Source organism: Thermoascus crustaceus (genome assembly GCF_041956765.1).
Source record: "Thermoascus crustaceus strain CBS 181.67 unplaced genomic scaffold VTN00scaffold_1, whole genome shotgun sequence".
Taxonomy (NCBI): Eukaryota; Fungi; Ascomycota; class Eurotiomycetes; order Eurotiales; family Thermoascaceae; genus Thermoascus; species Thermoascus crustaceus.
In genome coordinates, this window is record NW_027192527.1 from 4,180,715 (window position 1) to 4,199,758 (window position 19,044).

A 19,044-nucleotide genomic window follows, 5' to 3' on the forward strand; every position below is an offset into this window, starting at 1 on the left:
CGTACCTCCCTCCTCTCTCTCTCTCTCTCTCTCTCTCTCGTTTCTCCGTCTGTATGCTTGGCTGTCTTCTTTTCGCACGGATATATGTGTTGTTATTGGCCTGTCGTGGACACGGCCTGGTCATCTGGAGGCATCTTGGATCTGGATCTGGAGGGCGGTTGCGGCGTTGATGGCGCAGCCATGCGATGGAGCTGTTATTCTGCTGTATTCCCTGGTTCCCGACGATGCGACATCTCTGGCATGTACGCTGTAGCATAGATAATCATACTGTATTTGACCCGACCTGCTTGTGTAGATGTTCATGTATGTACTTCTGTGCTGGCAAAGCGCCGATCCCGGACCAGCGGAGGACCAATCAGGACGCGGCAAAAAAAGATTTGAGGAGCCCTAAAAAGGCGTCGAGAACTCCGGCCAGAGATCGATCTCAGCTTCATCGACGACATGGCGAGGCATCTGCTGTGGGCGCGGGCCGCAAGGGTGAGTCTCTATTTTTTTGTTTTCTGTCTCTATCAATGTGCCTGTGCTGTTGATCCCTTCCTACCCCCACCACTCCCCGTCCTCCACCTCCGTCTCTCCACGAGTTCTCAAAAGCTGACCGTGACTGCGAACTCCAGCTCCCACGCCTCTCTCCCCAGATCCACCGCCGTGGCCTGGCCACGGAGGCGCCCGCATCGCGCACGCCGCCGTATCCCAAGATCCTGCGCAACCTCGAGCAGGTGCGCCGTGTGCTGGGCTCCCAGCGTGCCCTGACCCTGGCCGAGAAGATCCTGTATGCGCACTTGGACAACCCCGAGGAGTCGCTGCTGTCCGACACCGACAATGGCCGTAACATCCGCGGCCGCGCCAACCTCAAGCTCAAGCCCGACCGTGTTGCCATGCAGGACGCCTCCGCCCAGATGGCCCTGCTGCAGTTCATGTCGTGCGGCCTGCCCTCGACTGCCGTGCCCGCCAGTATCCACTGCGACCATATGATTGTTGGTGAGCGCGGGGCCGACACCGACCTGCCGTCCTCCATCCAGGGCAACAAGGAGGTCTTTGACTTCCTCGAGTCCGCCGCCAAGCGCTATGGTATCGAGTTCTGGCCCCCGGGTGCCGGTATCATCCACCAGAGCGTGCTGGAGAACTACTCCGCCCCCGGTCTCATGATGCTCGGCACCGACAGCCACACCCCCAACGCTGGTGGTCTGGGTGCCATTGCTATCGGTGTCGGTGGTGCGGACGCCGTCGACGCCCTGGTTGACGCCCCCTGGGAGCTCAAGGCGCCCAAGATCCTGGGTGTCCGCCTCGAGGGCAAGCTCAACGGCTGGGCCTCCCCCAAGGACATTATCCTGCACCTGGCCGGCCGCCTGACCGTCCGCGGCGGTACGGGCTTCGTGATCGAGTACCACGGACCCGGAGTCGAGTCGCTCAGCTGCACGGGTATGGCCACCTGCTGCAACATGGGTGCCGAGGTGGGCGCGACGACCTCCATCTTCCCCTTCTCGCCCAGCATGGTGCCGTACCTGGAGGCGACGCACCGCGGCCACGTCGCCCGCGCCGCCCAGGAGATCGCTTCTTCGGGTCCTAAGAACCTGCTGCGCGCGGACCCGGAGGCCGAGTACGACCAGCTCATCACCATCGACCTGTCGACCCTGGAGCCGCACGTCAACGGACCCTTCACGCCCGACCTGTCGGTGCCGCTGTCGCGCTTCGCGGACACGGTGCGCGAGAAGGGCTGGCCCGAGACGCTGGGCGCCGGGCTGATCGGTAGCTGCACCAACAGCTCCTACGAGGACATGACTCGCGCTGAAGACCTGGTGCGCCAGGCCTCCGCCGCTGGCCTGAAGCCGAAGGCCGACTTCTTCATCACCCCCGGTAGCGAGCAGATCCGCGCGACGCTCGACCGTGACCAGACGCTGAACACCTTCTCCCAGGCCGGCGGTACCGTGCTGGCCAACGCCTGCGGTCCTTGCATCGGCCAGTGGAAGCGTACCGACGGCGTGAAGAAGGGCGAGGACAACGCCATCTTCACCTCGTACAACCGCAACTTCCCCGGCCGCAACGACGGCAACCGCCGCACCATGAACTTCCTGGCCTCGCCCGAGGTCGTCACAGCCATGGCCTACGCGGGCTCCACGACCTTCAACCCGATGACCGACTCGATCGAGACCCCCAGCGGCGAGAAGTTCCAGTTCCGCCCGCCCCAGGGACACGACCTGCCCAGCGCCGGCTTCGCGGATGGTAACCCGGCCTTCAAGCCCACGGCGGCAGTGCCGGACCCGTCGGTCGAGGTGGTGATCTCCCCGACCTCTGACCGTCTGGCGCGTCTGGAGCCGTTCGCGCCGTTCCCCCAGAGTGACCTGTCCGGCCTGCGCGTGCTGTACAAGGTCAAGGGCCAGTGCACGACCGACACCATCTCGGCGGCCGGTCCCTGGCTCAAGTACAAGGGCCACCTGCCCAACATCGCGGCCAACACGCTGATCGGAGCGGTTAACGCTGCGACTGGCGAGACCAACGTGGCCTACGACGAGCAGGGCCAGAAGCACTCGATCCCCGACCTGGCGGCGCGGTGGAAGGACTCGGGCATCGAGTGGCTCGTCGTGGCCGAGGAGAACTACGGTGAGGGCAGCGCTCGTGAACACGCTGCGCTGCAGCCGCGGTACCTGGGCGGCCGGGTGATCGTGGCCAAGAGCTTCGCGCGTATCCACGAGACGAACCTGAAGAAGCAGGGTGTGGTGCCGCTCACCTTTGCCGACAAGGCCGACTACGACCGCATCGACGCGTGCGACGCCGTCGACACCGTCGGTCTGTATGACGTCCTGACTTCCGGCGGCCAGGGCCGGATCCGCCTGCGCGTGAAGAAGCACCGCACGGGCGAGACGATCGAGGTCCCGGTCAACCACACGCTCAGCAAGGACCAGTGCGGGTTCATCCTGGCGGGCAGCGCGCTGAACCTGTTGGCCAAGAAGGCGCAGGGCAACTAACGGAGAGGAACTACAGTACCAGTAGATATCTAGAGACTAGAACTAGGTACCTAAAAAGGAGCGGGGATGTTTGTTTCTATAGGAGTCCGGGTGTACATGGCATATACAGCACAGCACAGCACAGCACAGCATGCATGATCTACATCTTCTATCCCGTTCATCCTCTCGTATGGTCAATTGCATTTGTAAACCACTTTTTTATACAGTCGTCCACCTGTACACGACGTCGATCGGATGTCCCACATGGGCCCCACATCCTCCGCTCCGCCAGTTTCCCTTTTAGTCAGCACATGGGGCTGGCGGGGATGCTGTATCTATATCCACCATATATTTAGTATCTAGGTCCATATCTCTTATCCCGTGCAGACCTGGACCAGACATCATTTTTTTCTCTCCTCCTCCTCCCTTATACCCGTATACATATCCGCATACATACATACAAACAGGAAAAAAAAATGACCGAGACCGTCCGCCCCGCCTTCGAAGGCCGGGACTTCCCCCGCCTCTCCTACGGCATCCCCTTCCCCGCCGCCGCCGCCCGCCACGCCCAGGAGACCTTCCAGGCGTCGCGCGTCTACATCATCTGCTCGGGCTCGCTGGCGCGCAACACCGACGCCCTCCAGCGTCTGAAGGACGCGCTGGGCGACCGCGTCGTCGGCGAGCGCATCGGCATGAAGAGCCACACGCTGTGGTCGGAGATCGTGGAGATCGTGAATGCCGCGAGGGATGTCAAGGCCGATCTGTTGGTTACGTTGGGGGCGGGGAGTTTGACGGATGGGGCGAAGATTGTTGCATTCGTACGTATATATGCATAACGAAATAATATCCCGATATATACATATATATATATAGATAGATAGATAGATAGATACTAATGATATCTACAGGCCCTCGCCAACGACGTCCACACCACCCAGGACCTCTCCACCCTCCCCGAAGGCCCCAACAAGCGCCCCGACATCAACCCGCCCACCATCCCCATCATCTCCATCCCAACTTCCTTGTCCGCGGGCGAGTACTCCAACTTCGCCGGCGGCACCGAGGACTCGACGCACCGGAAACACTCGTTCCAGAAACCCCTCCGCGGACCCCAACTCGTCATCCTCGACCCGGCCCTGACGGCCACGACGCCCGATTCGATTTGGCTGTCCACGGGCATCCGGGCCGTGGATCACTGCGTCGAGACGCTCTGCTCGAACATGGGGTACGAGGAGACGGATGAGTTGGCGGAGAAGGCGCTGGGACGGCTCGTGCCGGGGCTGTTGAAGTGTAAGAGGGACAAGGGGGATCTGGGGGCGCGGCTGGATTGTCAGTTGGGGAGTGTCGATGCCATGGCGGCCTGTACCGGGGGTGTGAATGGACGGACGGTCGAGTTGGGCGCTAGTCATGGGATTGGACATCAGGTATTCCCCCTTCTCCCCTTTATTTGTCTTTGATATGTACTCCGTACATGTATGTATACTGACAGAACCGACCAGCTCGGCCCCCTCGGCGTCGGCCACGGCGAAACAAGCTGCATCCTCCTCCCCGCCGTGTGCAAATTCAACGCCCGCCACAACGCCAACGTCCCGCGGCAGTCGCGCGTCCACCGCTTCCTGACCTCGGACCCGGTCGTCTCGGAGGTCCTGAAGACGCGCGGCATCGACGCTGCGTCTTCCGATCTCGGGGACGTCCTCGACGCGGTGATCCGCGAGCTGGGCATGCCGCGGTCGTTGAAGGAGGTCGGTGTGGGGAGGGACAAGTTGGATGCGTTGGCGGAGCATTCTCTGAAGGACCGGTGGTGCGTGACGAATCCGGTCAGTCTGAGGGAGAAGGGGCAGGTGTTGGAGATTTTGGAGATGGTTGTGGAGTAGGTTCTCTCGTTTGAGAGTATTCACGGAGGGAGGGAGGGAGAAAAAACCCCCTCACCCGTGGTGTTTATTTCTATTTTTGTGTCTGATCGACTGGTTTTTTTTGTTTTGCCTGGTTGGTGATAAGGCGACTTCTGTATATCGCCTGGGCTGAGCTTGTTGAAAGTATCAAGTACATACATGACAATGGGTACATACGTAGCTGTCCTGGTGGTCTGGTAACATAGTATACATAGCATAGATGCATAAAAGAATCAAATGCAGTACATAAAAACAATCCAAGAATAGTCAATGACCTCTATATCTCTAGATATCTATCAGGTATGTACTGCATATCAATATCTACCAAACTCATATACACATGCACCTCACAAAAGGCGGTATATTAGACTATAGACTAGACCCTAGCCTTCTCCCCCTTCTCCCTCTCCTCCCGCACAATCTGCGCCACCACCTCCTCGAGCCTCGTCAGCTTCGGCTCCCCGACGACCCCGTTGTCCCGAGTCTCGTACAGCGTGCCGCCCTCGGTCCAGATCCGGCGCAGCGTCAGCACCGTCGCCTGCGGCTGCCCGGCCTCCCACGCCTGCTGCTCCAGCGCGCGCAGCTTGTCCAGCGGCGTGTAGACGACGTCGGTCCAGGGCGTGCCGCCAGTCTGCTTCTCGAACTCGGCGTGGATGGCGGCCGGGGTGGTGGTGAAGGAGTTGACTTTGAGGGCGCGGTTCAGGGACGCGGAGGGGTTACGGAGGGTCGCGAGGACGAGGGTGCCGACACTAGTCGATCGGCGTTATTATACATGTACATGTATGGATGGGGGTTAAAAAAAGGCTTACTCCTTCATCACCGTAAAACTAACCCTATCCTCCCCCTTCTCCCCCAACAACGTCGCCTTCCTCCCCAGCACATCCCAACCGCCCCCCTCCCGTCCGCAGGAGAACCCACGCATGTACATCTCCGGGTACGGCCCCGTCACGACGTATGTGTAGGAGAGCTCCCCCTCCCTGGCCACCTCCTCGATGGCCGCGCGCACCGCCAGCTTCTGCTGGTGCGGCTTCTCGTGGGCCGAGGCGGGCCCGTACGCGATGTCGGTGCCGTACTCGGAGGGGAGGAACCAGCGCACGGAGGGGGACGCGGCGGCGAGGCGGATCAGGGGGATCTGGGACGCGATGGCGAGGCGGCCGAGGGCGGAGATAACCGTGTCGATTCCTATCCGTTGACAGTTAGCATGTGCACTGTACTACTAGTATACTGTACGACCGACATATGTATGGAGCGTGCGGGGTAAAAGACATACCCTCGTACGCCTTCTTGACGGCCTCCTCATCCTTGATATCTCCCACAATGACCTCGACGCGCTTCGAGGTCTTCAGGTCGTCTAGGAATGCAGCCTTGGACTGCGCGGTGGCAGGGGATGTGAAGATGGCGACGCGGTCGAACTCGTCGCGCGCGGAGAGGACGCCGGCCAGGATGTGTTTGCCGATGTTGCCCGTGGCGCCGAAGAAGAGGATGTTGCGGGGCTGGAAGGACATTTTTACCTTTTCTGTTTATGTATATGAATGGATTTCGATATGTACGGTGTAAACAGAGTATTTACAGAGAGAAAAAGAAAAGGAATCGACAGAAGGAGAGGGAAGAGGGGTGTTGATATGCCCCGCATCCGATTCCCCAGATTGCTGACAAAGCAGCGTTTTCCGAGGATCGGGTTCGACGTCGGTTTGTTTATCATCCTATACTATACTTACTATTATATCTAGGATATAAGATCTCAGGCATATATATATATATATATATATATATGTATGTATATCTGCCTGTATATACACATGTGAACGTCCCATGTGTCGTGTGGATACTCTGTATGACCTCCACATCGCCGCAAACGGAAATCTGGTCTTCTTCTTCGGTCTAGACCTCGCCAGCTTCTCTATCCACCGCATCTTCGTCCATTCGCTGCGTTTGTCGCCCGTCTGATTAGTGGCACATCGCGTTCATGACGTATTCGAGTCCCCAGCGTTCCGTGAGAGTGACCTATCTTCTTGCTTTGTACTGATCTGACATTTCCCCCCCCCCCCCCTCTTTCTAGATGCATTCTTTTTCTCGCCATGAGGATGCCATTGAGCTCGTGGCTGTGGAGTCGACGATCTCTGCCTGCTGTCTGACCTGCGGAGCGGGTAGACTGTCTATAGAATGCAGGATACCCGGGTGTCTACCTAGTAGAAGACAAGACAAGACATGATATAGCAGGCGACGACCATACCCATGACCTTTGCACCCAGCGCGACTGTCCCCTCCGGCGGTGACAGCGACTTGGGCCCGGGCATCCTCATCGCCATCTGGGTCGAGCTGGGCGTCTCGGGCGTCGTCCTGCTCGTGCGTCTCTTCGCGCAGTTCCGCATCCATCGCAAGGTCGTCCTCGACGACTACCTGATGATAATGGCATGGGTGAGTTTCCTCTTTCTATCTATGTATGTACACAGTATATGTACATGCAACGTCCATCTGACAGACTGCTCCAGCTTTCCCAAGTCGTCAACAACGTCCTCATCACCCGCGCCGTGAGCTGGGGCCTCGGCCGGCACGCCTTCTACCTCTCCCAGGAGCAGCGCATGCACGCCGTCAGATACGAGTACCTGGCAGCCTCGTGGGCGGTCGTCGCGCCCGCCTTTGGCCGCATCTCCTTCGCCGTGTTCCTGCTCGTCTTCCTCGGCCTGCTGACCACCGTCCGCCGCATCGTCCTCTGGTCCCTGATCGTGCTGCAGGTGGTCGCCAATGTGCTGGCTATCATTGTCATGTATGCGCAGTGCAGCCCCGTGTCAAGGATCTGGGATCCGACCAAGCCGGGGAGTTGCTGGTCGCCAAAGATTCAGTCGGATATTGGGTTCCTTCAGGGGAGTGCGTTGCATCAAGTATCTCCCTACTAGACTAAAGGACAGGATCTGGCTAATCAACCGTGCTGTCAACAGCAGTCAATTCCCTGACCGATCTCCTCCTGACGGTCATTGCCATCACCCTCTGCATCTCTCTCAATATCCGGGTGTGCGCGAAGATCAGTCTCACCATGATCATGTCTCTCGGCATGGTGTGAGTCGACCTGATGTCTTCCTACCGCCTGTCTTTTGATAGGATGTCGTTTTGACTAACTTCTCCAGGGCAATGGCAGCTTCAATCGTCAAGACCATCGAATTGAAGAACCTGGAAAGCAACGATGATTTCACGTGTATGTTGCCATCATTCACATCCATGTTTATTCTTTAGATCCTAACGATAGAATTGATGATAGACGCCACCGGTCCGTTTGCAATATGGTACATGTGAGTCGATCCTTCCTTGCCAAAAGTCATTATCAATTCCAAGTCAATTCAACGCCATGTCCGTCAACCGAGAGCATTCCTATGCTAATACTACATCTTTTTAGAACCGAAAACAACCTCGTTATCATCGCCGCCTCAGCCCCCAAGATCCGTCCACTCTTCGTCGTCCCCCGCCGGAAGCGCGAGCAGCGAGACCAGGAACAAGGCCACGTACCCGACGGCATCACCACTTTGTCCCCGAACGGCAGGGAACGCAGGCGGCGCGGGTCCATGTTCTCCATGTTCAAGACCGCCTGGGATCCCGCCTGGGGCAGCCCGATATCCCTCAGCAGGAGCCGGAGTATCAGCCAGAGCAGGGATAGTGGATATTCCAGCGCGGAGCTGCCTTTCTCTCCTCGAGAGCATCATCATCATCATCAAGACCAGAATCATAATCATAATCATAACGAAGAGCTAGGTAACGATGAGCAAAGACGACGACAAAGAAGCATCTACTCCCGCCATCAGCCTTTCCACTCCCTCGACGCGGACGCCATCTCCCTATCCTCCTTAACCCCAACCTCCTCCGCCCCTCAACAGCAGCAGCAGCAGCAACCGCGCCAGCACTACATAAGACCAACCAAGAAAACCAAACCCTCCACCTCCTTCACCATCGGAATCCACGCTCGAGCCCACGCCCGCGCCCGCGCCCGCGCCCGCTCCCCCAGCAGCGCCAAAACCACACCAACCACCCGGATCGACAAGGCCGCCCTCCTCCGCGCCCTCACGGGCAACACAAGCACCGCTCAAACAGTCATCTCCGGCGGGGGAGACCCCATCCCGGGCCTCCCGCTCTCGATGCCCGCGACTCCAGTCCGGGCCGGGACCCCGCAGCAGCAGCCGCAACCGCAGCCTGAATGCGGAGCAGGCACCGGGCCCGGTAGCGGCTGGGTGAACCTGACGAACGTGAACAACAACAACAACAACAACAACGACACTGCCGACGATCCAGGAGTGAACGCCGGTTCCAGCAACGACGTAGGCGCCGTCGGACCGTTCTGTATCTGGCGCACGAGGGAGTTCTGCGTGCGGTACGAGGATGAGGATGAAAGTGAAGATCATGAGAATGGTGGTGGGCCCGGCCCTACGGTCCCGACGTCACCAGCTGAGAGTACAGCGGTTTACGACGAGGACGCCGCGGATGGGTTGCAGTTGTTTGATGTGGGTGGTATTCTTGGCGGTGGAAATGCCAATGACCCTCAGAATCAAAGTCAGGATCAGGATCGGAATCAGGATCAGAATCAGACTGGGGAATCTGCTGGTGCTGGTGCTGGTGCTTCTGCTTCTGTAACTTGAAAGCACAAGCCACTCTGGTTATAAAGAAAAGAAAAAGTGTCTTCAAGAGATATGTATGCATGCATCTGTACAGTAGGTATCTAAGCGCGATTGTATAGTATAATATAGTATAGTATATGCCATGTATAACTATATGTGCATGTGTCTCTCCATCCATAACCATTAGATCTGCATGAGATAGAAAAAGATCCGGTCCTACTGTCTATTATCGTTATTACTACTCTCTGTCTACCATGACTACCTACCATGGCCATTACAAATGTACAGTACAGCACCAAATAATAATAACGTCGGTAAGTAATATTTAATATAAAATGCCGAATTTATCACGCTTGACAACTCCTTGAACAGAAATGGAACCGCGTACTCGATTACTTACTCCATAGCATACATGCCTACATGTAGATCCATACCAAAGAAAAGAAAAAGAAAAGAAACGCCAAACATACCGCATGCCCACCTATTCCAAGTAAAGTAATAATAATAACCTAGGTTTATCATGGCCATGCTGGCTTTCTCTAAGTTCTTCTTCATCTATTCGTTATCTATCTCCATCCACTTAGGCATCTACAGCTGAACGGACTGGCTGACTGACTGAAACGGGGGAAGATACAAGAAGAGATAGATAGATCACTGCTCTGCTCTGCTCACCGGAATAGAGAGACAAGACAGAAAGAAGTCAATTAACTCTATCTGCCAGGTTCATACGTTCAGGGGAAGCGTTATGATAAGGATCATGGGGGGATCATAGGGGGGGGGGATCAAGATCAAGATCAAAAAAATCGGGACCAAGACCAAGACCGGTCAGTCCAAAGAACAACAGGGATGTTGAAACAGGAAGAAAAGTGAAATGGAGAAAAAAAAATGTCAGTATCGGCATGAAGATAGAGGGGGTGATGGGAGAGGCTCATGCTGATGATAGAAATAATAAAGCCGCAGTCTCATCCGAAAAAAGGCTCCATAAGATGTGAAATTCAATCATATCAGATCACATACATTTACTGGAAGTAGCTCCGCACGGCCATCTGGTTATCTGGATTTACGCTCGCCAGGATCTGGTCTGCATTTATACCTGTTGCAGCAACCAGCTGCTTCGCGATGGCCGCGACCTTGGCGGCGGTGGCGCCCTGGAGGGTCTCAGCCTCCAGAGCCTGGACGATGTAGCCGAACACCTTGTCGGCGTTGGAGAAGACTGCGGGGTTTTGCCTGGGATAACGTTAGCATGTCATACAAAAAGAACATAGAAATCTCAGGACGTACTGTTCAATCAGCTGAGCGATGAAAGAGTACGCGTAGGGCGCTGCCTCCTCGTCGTACGTAATCGGCAGAGTGTTGATCCAGTTTGCAACCACTTCCTGCGGGTTCGGCACCTTCGACGGGTTGTAGTGCAGGATCTTCGCGATACTTGCAGAGGCATTCTCTGTGGCAAACACGTGTTCCTCTGTTCTCGCGTGAGGATGCTGCGTCACCTGGAACAGACTCGGGATACTGGCAGCGACAAACTCGCTCCATGCCGGACCGCCCCTCTGCGCAGCAACACCAACACCATAGGCTGCCGCTTGCCGGTTCGCCGCATTCTCATCCTGCAGGCCGGCGGCCAGAGGCTGCAAGATGTGGTCCTTGTAGTTCCACGACTGCTCACCGCAGAATTCAAGCACATCATCCATGATACACAGTGCCCACTGGCGCTGTGTCGGGTCTTGGCTCGTGATGAACGCATCGTAGAATGGAAGGAGTCGTTGCCAGGCCGGCAGGAACGAAACACCCTGGTTCTTGAAGATGGTGTGGAAGGCCTTGTTCATGTCGCTAAGAAGGTTCTGGTCGTCTTCCACAGCGTACTGGTATTCGAGGCTGTCCTCTTCATCACCATCAGCCTCCGCCTTTTCCTCAAGGCGCAGCTTCACGCGGTTCTGGTAATCTTCAAGCGTAGACCTGGCGGACTCGATGAAGGCCTGCATATGTTGTTCGGTGAGACAGTTCTTTCCAGCCACTTCGACGGACTCGTAGAAGCACTGGAACATCTCGGCCAGCGTGTCGATCGTGGGCTCAGCGCTGAGCACCTCGATGATCTTCTCGGCAACCTTGCTCCACATCTCTGCGAAGCCCGGCGACTGAGCCCCATGTGCCTTCTTGTAGGAGTTGAGAAGCTGAGGGATCAGCTTGGCGGAGGAGACACGGACAGGATCGTGGAAGAAGAAGGCCAGACCAGGGATGGCGATCTTCTCCATAGTTTCCATGACGTAGGGTTCGAAGGCAGCCTCCAGGATCTGGGCGTAGATAGTGATGAGCTCGATAGCGGTGTTCTTGTCCTCCAAGGCGCTAGTCTTGATTCCGATGATCTTGCCCTTGAGGGGAACCAGTTCCCAGCCTTCATCCTGCTCAACCTGGTCGATCTGGTCTTCATCATCCAGGAGCTGTATGTCGGCCTTAGCGGCAGCGACAGACAACAGAGGGGGCATGACGCCAGGGAGGTAAGGAACAAAGTCCTGGCCAAGGACGCGGCACATACGGCCCCAGCAGTGGAGGAGGTACTGCGATTGTGGGTCGTCTGCATCGGTGATGTTCTCTAGAAATAGATGTAAGAATGTATCAACTTGTGTGTTGGGTTGGGGTAGGGTCTTACGTTGGATGTTTCCAAGAAGCTGCACGAGGTTCAGAGCGTCCGGTCCCATCTTCTCCTTGCCAACGGCCAAGGCTGTTCACGTTAGTCATATATGCATATTGCAGGACAGGACGACAGGACTCACCGATGAGGGTGGCGCACTCCATCGCCTTTGCGCGCAGCAACCTGTATTCCTTCGATTGTTCCTCCCTCAAAACGTTGAACAGCAGAGGCATGAGTGTGTCATAGTACTGTCCGAACGCAGTCTCTGCGGAGTCAGCGATGGTGGCAATGGTGGAGAGAGCCTGTTCCTGGACGAAGCGCTTCGGGCTCCGCAGCAGCTGCAGGAGGTGACTGAGGAGGTTCTCAAGGTAGGGTTCAAGAATCTGCCTCTCTGCCTCCTCGCAGAAGTTGACCAGGGCCGCAGCAGCGTGAGCCTGAACCCTGGGCTCCGCAGAGTCAAGAACCGGGATGATGTTGTTCAGAACGACAGAATGGTATTTCTCCTGCATCGTTCCAGCGAAGTCGGTGCTCATCTGACCAAGAGCGTTGCATCCAGCATACCGCACACGGGGGTGAGGATCCTGCAGGGCCGGGACGACCAGAGCCAGCACCTGGTCCAGCTCCCCAATCATGAGATCGCGGCAGCCCTCCGAGATAGCGGAGATGGCCATGAGAGCCGCATGTCGATCGCGCCACGCGGAGGACGACATCATGCGTGGCACCCAGCTAAAGGTCGGCTGGAGAATGACCTGCCCACCCAGCTTGTTTGCCAGACGATCCATCGCTTGCTCTCCCGCAACGTGGTTCAAATCGCTCTCTTCGAGGTCGAGCTAACAATGGGGTCAATACACAGACACAGCATATAAGGTCGCAACACTCACGTCTTCGGAAGCGTTCCACTCAGAGGCATCCTCATCGTCGATTCCGATATCAGTCATCAAGCTCAGACACTGAGTGACCATCTCCTGTGCGAAGGTAGGGTCCTTCTTGCACATGTTCGGGGCGTACTCCGCAAATGTAACCATCAGTTCCAGAGCATTCTGCCTGACCTGGTCGCTAAGTTCCTTGTCTGCGACCACGCTGATGCTGAACTTGACGAGGTTGTTGAAAAGGCTTTTGAACATCTTCGGGCAAATTTCGGCAAGCTCGATCAAGGACAAGAATGCTTTGGAAAGCTCTTCGCTCTCGTCCGACTCCTTCAGAGGAGGGAGGATGTTGAGGAGATCGGGAATAAGAGGGAAGAACTTAGACTGAGACTTCTTGGGAATGGAGCGGAAGAATGAGGAAAAGGCCTCCATGGCCGCGATTCGTACCTGCAAACATGGTGAGCAGCCCAATCATACCAGCGGTGCCGAAGTCGCGTCACATACGGCGACATTGTCATCTCTGAAACCCTTGGAGAACACACCCAATACGGTCTCCTCATGCTGCTTCTCGATAATTCCGGGGGTGGTAGCGAAAATGCGGAAAGCCGACTCCCGCAGACCCGCCTCGGGAGACTGGCTGGCCTGGAAGAGCACGGAGAGGAGCTCGGGCCATTGCTCTCCTAGATAAGGAACCACGATTAGATACCGATCCAGCCTGTCTCGAATGCGCCAACGAGCATACCGTTGTCAGTGTACTGTCTCGCAACCTCAGCGACGGCGTCTCCGATCTTCTTTCGGACGTCGGGGAGCGACTCGCTGCTCAAGCAGGCAAGCAGCTTCTCACGGATGGCCACCCTCTGCTCGACAGTGAGGGTGGAGAAGAGCTCCTTGGATTCATTCGTGCGCGGGTCTTTGCTTGTCTTTGTGGCAATTCTGCGGAACAGGACCGCAGAGAATGAACGCGTCTATATTCGAGGACGGTCGCGTCAGGTACTCGATCTTCTTCCACACACGACGAACGACAACAACGACGGGGGAGCTTCCTGGGCGGGCCCCGCATAGACCATGGTTGCACTTACTCCTTGCTCCTCAGCACCTTGGATCTGCTCAGCTAAGCCCATGAGAAGGACATCTGGACGGCCCTGAACCCATTCATTGTTGAGTTGTTCCTCCGCCTGGGACCGGATTGTATTGTCTGGGGTCGTTAGCGCGCGCAGCAGCTGCGACAGTGCTGAGTGGACCTCTGGCGGCAGCAATGACATCTTGACTTGTCTGGCTCAGAGAGCACTGTCTGGGAACGAAGATTGCGTGAAGACAGCCAGGGGACGCGAGACTATGCTTTGAGCTGTGAGCGGGGATTTGTTTTTGGTGGGGTGGACACTTGGTGCACGGGAGAGGGCTAGACAGGTGTCGACAGGTGCGCGATGCTCAGTGAAAGGCACAGCTCAGATGCAGGCTCTGCATCAGAGCCGGGAGAGCAGCGTGCCGGGTGACTCGAGGAGAGAAGGGGAGAGTCGCACCGCAAGAGGAGAGGTGGGATGTGAGGCCAAAACCAAAAAATCCAGCCCGGCGAGTCCAAGCGGTGTTTCTCGCTCGGAACGCACGTCGCCTGCCGGCCGACGCTAGACCGGAAAAGGCGCAAGGGGTCGGCGGGAAGCTCCACCGCGCCAAGGAGGCGAGGCAGCGCGGAGAGTCCATCACTTCCTATACTGACGTTCTATACTGACGTTTTACTCCAGATCCCTGATCTACTAATTTTCTGGGGTTTTGCGGGATAGCGCCTCTGGACTTGAAAAAGGCCCGATGCAGCTTCGCGAAAAGTGATCCTCATATACAGAGACTTCAGTGCGACGCCTCTCACCAGCAGAACAACAATCTCCTCTCCCCTATGGCAATGTACACAGCATGTCTACATAAGTATACAGTATATATGCATTGAATCCTAGCTACGAAACACACGGCTCGACGGAGACAGGGTTGGGGATGAGGATGAGCGGCGTCCACGAAAAGAGAGACCTGGTATTAGAAATGTAACAGAAAAAAGCGATAGGCAAGGGGTAATCCGGTTGGTAAAGTGGTGCATTCTGGAAGACAAGGATCTGGGGTAGGTGGTCTTATTCCACCCTTACTGAGCGTATCGGTATGAACTACCTCCCACTCGGCCGGCTCAGGATAAAAACTCCTACTATGACCGCCGCCAAGGTCACAATGGCGCCAGGCAGCAAAAGTTCGTTTGGCACACCCGCGATAAGCTGCTCTTCCGGCGGGTGGTGGTGAGTAAAGGACTGGCCCCTCTCCTTGATCACCTTGGGGTGCTCCTCAGGCACCGGGTCCTCATCGACCATGGTCACGCTCTTCTCCTCGTGGGTTGGTGACCTAATCGTGGTCGGGTGCGGTTCGGTCGTCGGTGGAATAGGCGGCTGCGATGGGTCGTGGACGAATAGGTCTACCTTGTCACGGCCGGTCCGTCGGGCAAGGCTTACAGCATCTGCAAGATCCTGATCCGTGGTGATAGATACCGTGTCGCCCTCATTGTCCAGGTAGCTGAGAGCGAAACCGGTGTTGCTGAGCTTGCCGTCTTCACAGGTAGGTGTGCCTCCGACGGCCTCAGCTTCGGGACCAAGTTTAGCAGAGACACTAGAAACGAGTTCCGCAATACCTGCAGCAGGAAGGACGTTGACTCTGTGGACTCGGCCGCTGGGTGCCTTAAACTTGAATGGGAAGGGCGCGTGTTCTTCCGCGTGGAGGTGGTGAGACAGCACTGAGGACTGATCATCCCCGTGATGCGAAGCCGACTCGTTCGGAAGAACGCTGTCTCTCGCATCAAATCCAGGCCTTGAAAAATCAGGGCTGATAACGGAGCGATGCGGGTGATGGCTGTTAGCCCCAGTCTGTCCAGACACCATCGAGTCAGACTCGTGGTCCATTGAGAGCCAGAACTTGTTCCATGCCGGGCCCTCATCGTCGTGGGTGGACATGGTATTGATCTGTGGAGACAGAAGTCAGCCGCTGATGCAATTGAAACTGCAGCTCATATACAGACCTGCTCGAGCGTTGCGTATGTCAGCTTGAGCACATCCACCATACCAACAATTTCTCCGGCCTCGTTCATGACAGGAAGGTTAAGGTAGTGGCCATCTGTCGCATTGAATCAGTGCTTAATTTTTTTATTGCGGATCTCTTCACAACTAACCGTGCATCTTGCGAAGGGCCGCCTGGATGCTCATGTCCGTGGGAGCGAAATCCGGGTGGGGGGTCATAACCCGAACCACACTGCAGGTGGCCGGATCCAGACCAGGCGCGATGACACGCAGGACAACGTCCTTACTGGTGAAAATACCAGTGATAGAGCCCTGGTCCTGCACAAGCAGAGCAGTCGTGTGGTGCTCCTTCATCAGGGCAGCCGCCTCCCTAACGGTCGTCCGGACGGAGACGGTAGTCGGGGGCATACCATCCAGAACGGATTCGAGAGTCGGGCCGGACATCTTCTGCCGCAGAGCTTCAACATACTGGATAATCTGCTGTGGGTGGCTTGAGCCAAGCTCCGAGTGGACACCCTCCAAAGCGTCGTACAGCTTCCGGGACGAGCTGTAGGCACGCTCGAGCTTCTCCATCGCATCGTAGAAGCATTTCGTGATATCGAGGATACCGGAGATGTCTTGGTTCTCATCCATAACAGGAAGATGTCTAAAGCCCTTCCTGACCATCAGGTCCAGTGCATCAGTGGCGCTGGTGTCGGTTCTCGCGCAAAGTGGGTTCTTAGTCATGATATGCTCAATCGTCACTTCGCGAGCCTTCAGACCCGCTCCTACTACACGGAATGCCAGATCTTTGGCGGTGAAGATACCGGCGATACGGTCATCTTCATCCGTTACCAGAACGCAGTCCTCGCGCTTCGCGGCCATGAGTTGGGCGGCCTCCGCGACGGTGGTGCTGGGCTTGATCTGGAGCGCCTGGCTGGGCTTCAGGGCAAGAACGGTTCCCGGAGGCGCTTTGCGGGTGTGCCGTCTCGTCGTCGTGGTGTGTCTCTTCTTGTTGAGGTCGGCCTCCATCTTCCTCCTGATTGCCTGATTGCGTCTCCAAGCATCAGTGAAAAAAATTTCCGGAGGAATGGACAAGGCAGCGAGACGACGAGAACACTGGGATCAAATTGTAAATACCTCATCACGCTTCGACTGGTTCTGACGCTGTCTACTGGCAGCACTCATCGTCGAGCTCCCCACTTCGCTGGGAGCATGCGTCGTTGATGCCTCGGCCTTGGGACGGGGGATGTGGGATGACCCATTATCGAACTCGGGCACCCTGCCTCGCCCGAGGTTTCTGTTACCCCGATACGTTCCTCCCGTGGTCGACATGATTAAGCGATTAAGCGAGGAGGAGATCTGGGGACTGAATGAGGGGGATGACGAGGAGATGAGCGCAGGAAGCGGCAGAGGAGCGAGAAGACCGTGCGTACAGGGGGATCTGGAACGCCGGATCGAAGGAGATGCGTGAACGTCTCACGCCTGAGGATAAACAATCCCTGGACTCCTGGAGGTTCAAACCGGTGGGAACCCTGGGTTGAACGGAGCCTACAGGCTGGGCCCGGCGCGCTTGACCGGACTCGGCAGGTTTGCTGGTGGGCAGCCTGCACGTGATGCCTGCCTGCCCGCACAGGCGGTCAGGTCAGCGGCGGGCGGCCGACCCCGTGACCGGCTCGCTTAAGGGTCTAGGGCTTCCGCCCACACACCGACATCAGCACATCACGAGAGTGCCTTCGACTTCCACAACCGACAGCCAAGTACGCGACATCCTCCCCCCAGACTCTCTCTGCTTCTTCGTCTGACCCGGTCGCAGAGACATCCGCCAAAATGGTCAAGAAGAGAGCGTCGAAGTAAGCCTGCCTCCCTTGCCAGACCAGACGTTTCTTTCCCCGCGCCCCTCCCTTCAATTCCGCCGCCAGAGATGGATATACACAATCTCCCGCCGTCAATGGAAAAACGACTGGAAAGGAACAAAGCTGACAGTTTCTCTCTCTCTACAGCGGCCGCAACAAGAAGGGCCGCGGCCACGTCAAGCCCATCCGCTGCTCCAACTGCTCGCGATGCACCCCCAAGGACAAGGCGATCAAGAGATTCACCATCCGCAACATGGTTGAGTCTGCTGCCATCCGTACGTTCCACCCAGCTTTTAGAATTCAAATGGATCCATGAAAAGAGGAGGAAAAAGAAGAATTGAACGGAAAGAACGATAGGAGGAGAGGATAGGATCTCGGACAACAGACAAAAAAAGTCATTGGGCTAATACGAGGCTTTCTGATCTCCAGGTGATATCTCTGACGCCTCCGTCTTCGCCGACTACGCCGTCCCCAAGATGTACCTGAAGCTGCAGTACTGCGTTTCCTGCGCTATCCACGGCAAGATTGTTCGGTATGATTGGCCTCCAGACCTTCGCATCTTGAACTCCTCAACCGGAGGATAAATTGCCTACGGGAAAAGGAGAAAAGAAAAAGCAAATCATCGTGCTGACGGGTATTTTACTACTACAGCGTCCGCTCCCGGGAGGGTCGTCGCAACCGTGCCCCGCCACCACGGATCAGGTACAACCGGGATGGCAAGAAGCTGAACCCCCAGCAGGCCGCCAAGACGGCGTAAAGTAAAAAAAGAGAGTTGATTCATTTCCCCCTCTTTTTTTTCTTTTTTACCCATCTCTGGCTTGCTTTGCGTAAAGGTTCTAGTTTCGTTGTCGGGTGTGTGTGATGGAAAAATCGGGTTACCGCGGAACAAAACAGACAAGTGGAAAACGCCGGTTATCTCCAAATGAAAGGGACGGGAGTAGTGATGTGAAAAAACTACCTGCTGCCCTCATGTTGTGTCGATGATTATGGCTGGTCATGGAAAAAATGGCGAAGATTCCCGGGAAAAAAAATCAAAAGATAGATGGAATGGGAGAAATTCCGCGTGATGAATTTGCGAGAATTTCACCATCTCCGTGCGGTTTAACTCGAAAGAGTTATAACTGCATGGAAAATGTACCCTTTTTAGCCAGAATTATACCAGACATACGACACGGATAACCTGCGGTTTTTTTTTCACCATATTCACATCACAGTTTTCCAATGGTTCGGTTCTACTCCGT

The 19,044-nt window shown here is 56.2% G+C and overlaps 8 protein-coding genes across 8 annotated transcripts; 5 read left to right on the forward strand and 3 right to left on the reverse strand.

The window, feature by feature from the left end:
• Positions 1-441: 441 nt before the first annotated feature.
• Positions 442-2,963, forward strand: VTN00DRAFT_1495 (uncharacterized protein; the record flags this gene model as incomplete). The annotated part of the gene is made up of 2 exons (XM_069427608.1): positions 442-477; positions 615-2,963. The coding sequence occupies 2 exons, from the start codon at positions 442-444 to the stop codon at positions 2,961-2,963; spliced, it is 2,385 nt and encodes a 794-aa protein (XP_069292197.1).
• A 455-nt stretch (positions 2,964-3,418) lies between these two features.
• Positions 3,419-4,816, forward strand: VTN00DRAFT_1496 (uncharacterized protein; the record flags this gene model as incomplete). The annotated part of the gene is made up of 3 exons (XM_069427609.1): positions 3,419-3,760; positions 3,851-4,366; positions 4,442-4,816. The coding sequence occupies 3 exons, from the start codon at positions 3,419-3,421 to the stop codon at positions 4,814-4,816; spliced, it is 1,233 nt and encodes a 410-aa protein (XP_069292198.1).
• Positions 4,817-5,210: 394 nt separating this feature from the next.
• On the reverse strand, positions 5,211-6,339 carry VTN00DRAFT_1497 (uncharacterized protein; the record flags this gene model as incomplete). Its single annotated transcript, XM_069427610.1, has 3 exons — positions 5,211-5,583; positions 5,644-6,016; positions 6,105-6,339. 3 exons carry the CDS (start codon positions 6,337-6,339, stop codon positions 5,211-5,213), a joined length of 981 nt encoding a protein of 326 aa, XP_069292199.1.
• A 730-nt stretch (positions 6,340-7,069) lies between these two features.
• VTN00DRAFT_1498 (uncharacterized protein) lies at positions 7,070-9,456 on the forward strand (the record flags this gene model as incomplete). Its single annotated transcript, XM_069427611.1, has 6 exons — positions 7,070-7,252; positions 7,327-7,702; positions 7,774-7,891; positions 7,960-8,027; positions 8,091-8,121; positions 8,226-9,456. The coding sequence occupies 6 exons, from the start codon at positions 7,070-7,072 to the stop codon at positions 9,454-9,456; spliced, it is 2,007 nt and encodes a 668-aa protein (XP_069292200.1).
• A 998-nt stretch (positions 9,457-10,454) lies between these two features.
• On the reverse strand, positions 10,455-14,189 carry VTN00DRAFT_1499 (uncharacterized protein; the record flags this gene model as incomplete). The annotated part of the gene is made up of 8 exons (XM_069427612.1): positions 10,455-10,662; positions 10,717-12,022; positions 12,080-12,151; positions 12,204-12,891; positions 12,943-13,374; positions 13,432-13,607; positions 13,670-13,892; positions 14,007-14,189. The coding sequence occupies 8 exons, from the start codon at positions 14,187-14,189 to the stop codon at positions 10,455-10,457; spliced, it is 3,288 nt and encodes a 1,095-aa protein (XP_069292201.1).
• A 187-nt stretch (positions 14,190-14,376) lies between these two features.
• On the forward strand, positions 14,377-15,035 carry VTN00DRAFT_1500 (uncharacterized protein; the record flags this gene model as incomplete). Its single annotated transcript, XM_069427615.1, has 2 exons — positions 14,377-14,460; positions 14,874-15,035. The coding sequence occupies 2 exons, from the start codon at positions 14,377-14,379 to the stop codon at positions 15,033-15,035; spliced, it is 246 nt and encodes an 81-aa protein (XP_069292202.1).
• A 39-nt stretch (positions 15,036-15,074) lies between these two features.
• Positions 15,075-17,282, reverse strand: VTN00DRAFT_1501 (uncharacterized protein; the record flags this gene model as incomplete). Its single annotated transcript, XM_069427616.1, has 4 exons — positions 15,075-15,914; positions 15,971-16,065; positions 16,121-16,994; positions 17,088-17,282. 4 exons carry the CDS (start codon positions 17,280-17,282, stop codon positions 15,075-15,077), a joined length of 2,004 nt encoding a protein of 667 aa, XP_069292203.1.
• A 495-nt stretch (positions 17,283-17,777) lies between these two features.
• On the forward strand, positions 17,778-18,560 carry VTN00DRAFT_1502 (40S ribosomal protein eS26; the record flags this gene model as incomplete). Its single annotated transcript, XM_069427617.1, has 4 exons — positions 17,778-17,800; positions 17,951-18,078; positions 18,233-18,335; positions 18,455-18,560. The coding sequence occupies 4 exons, from the start codon at positions 17,778-17,780 to the stop codon at positions 18,558-18,560; spliced, it is 360 nt and encodes a 119-aa protein (XP_069292204.1).
• Positions 18,561-19,044: the final 484 nt, after the last annotated feature.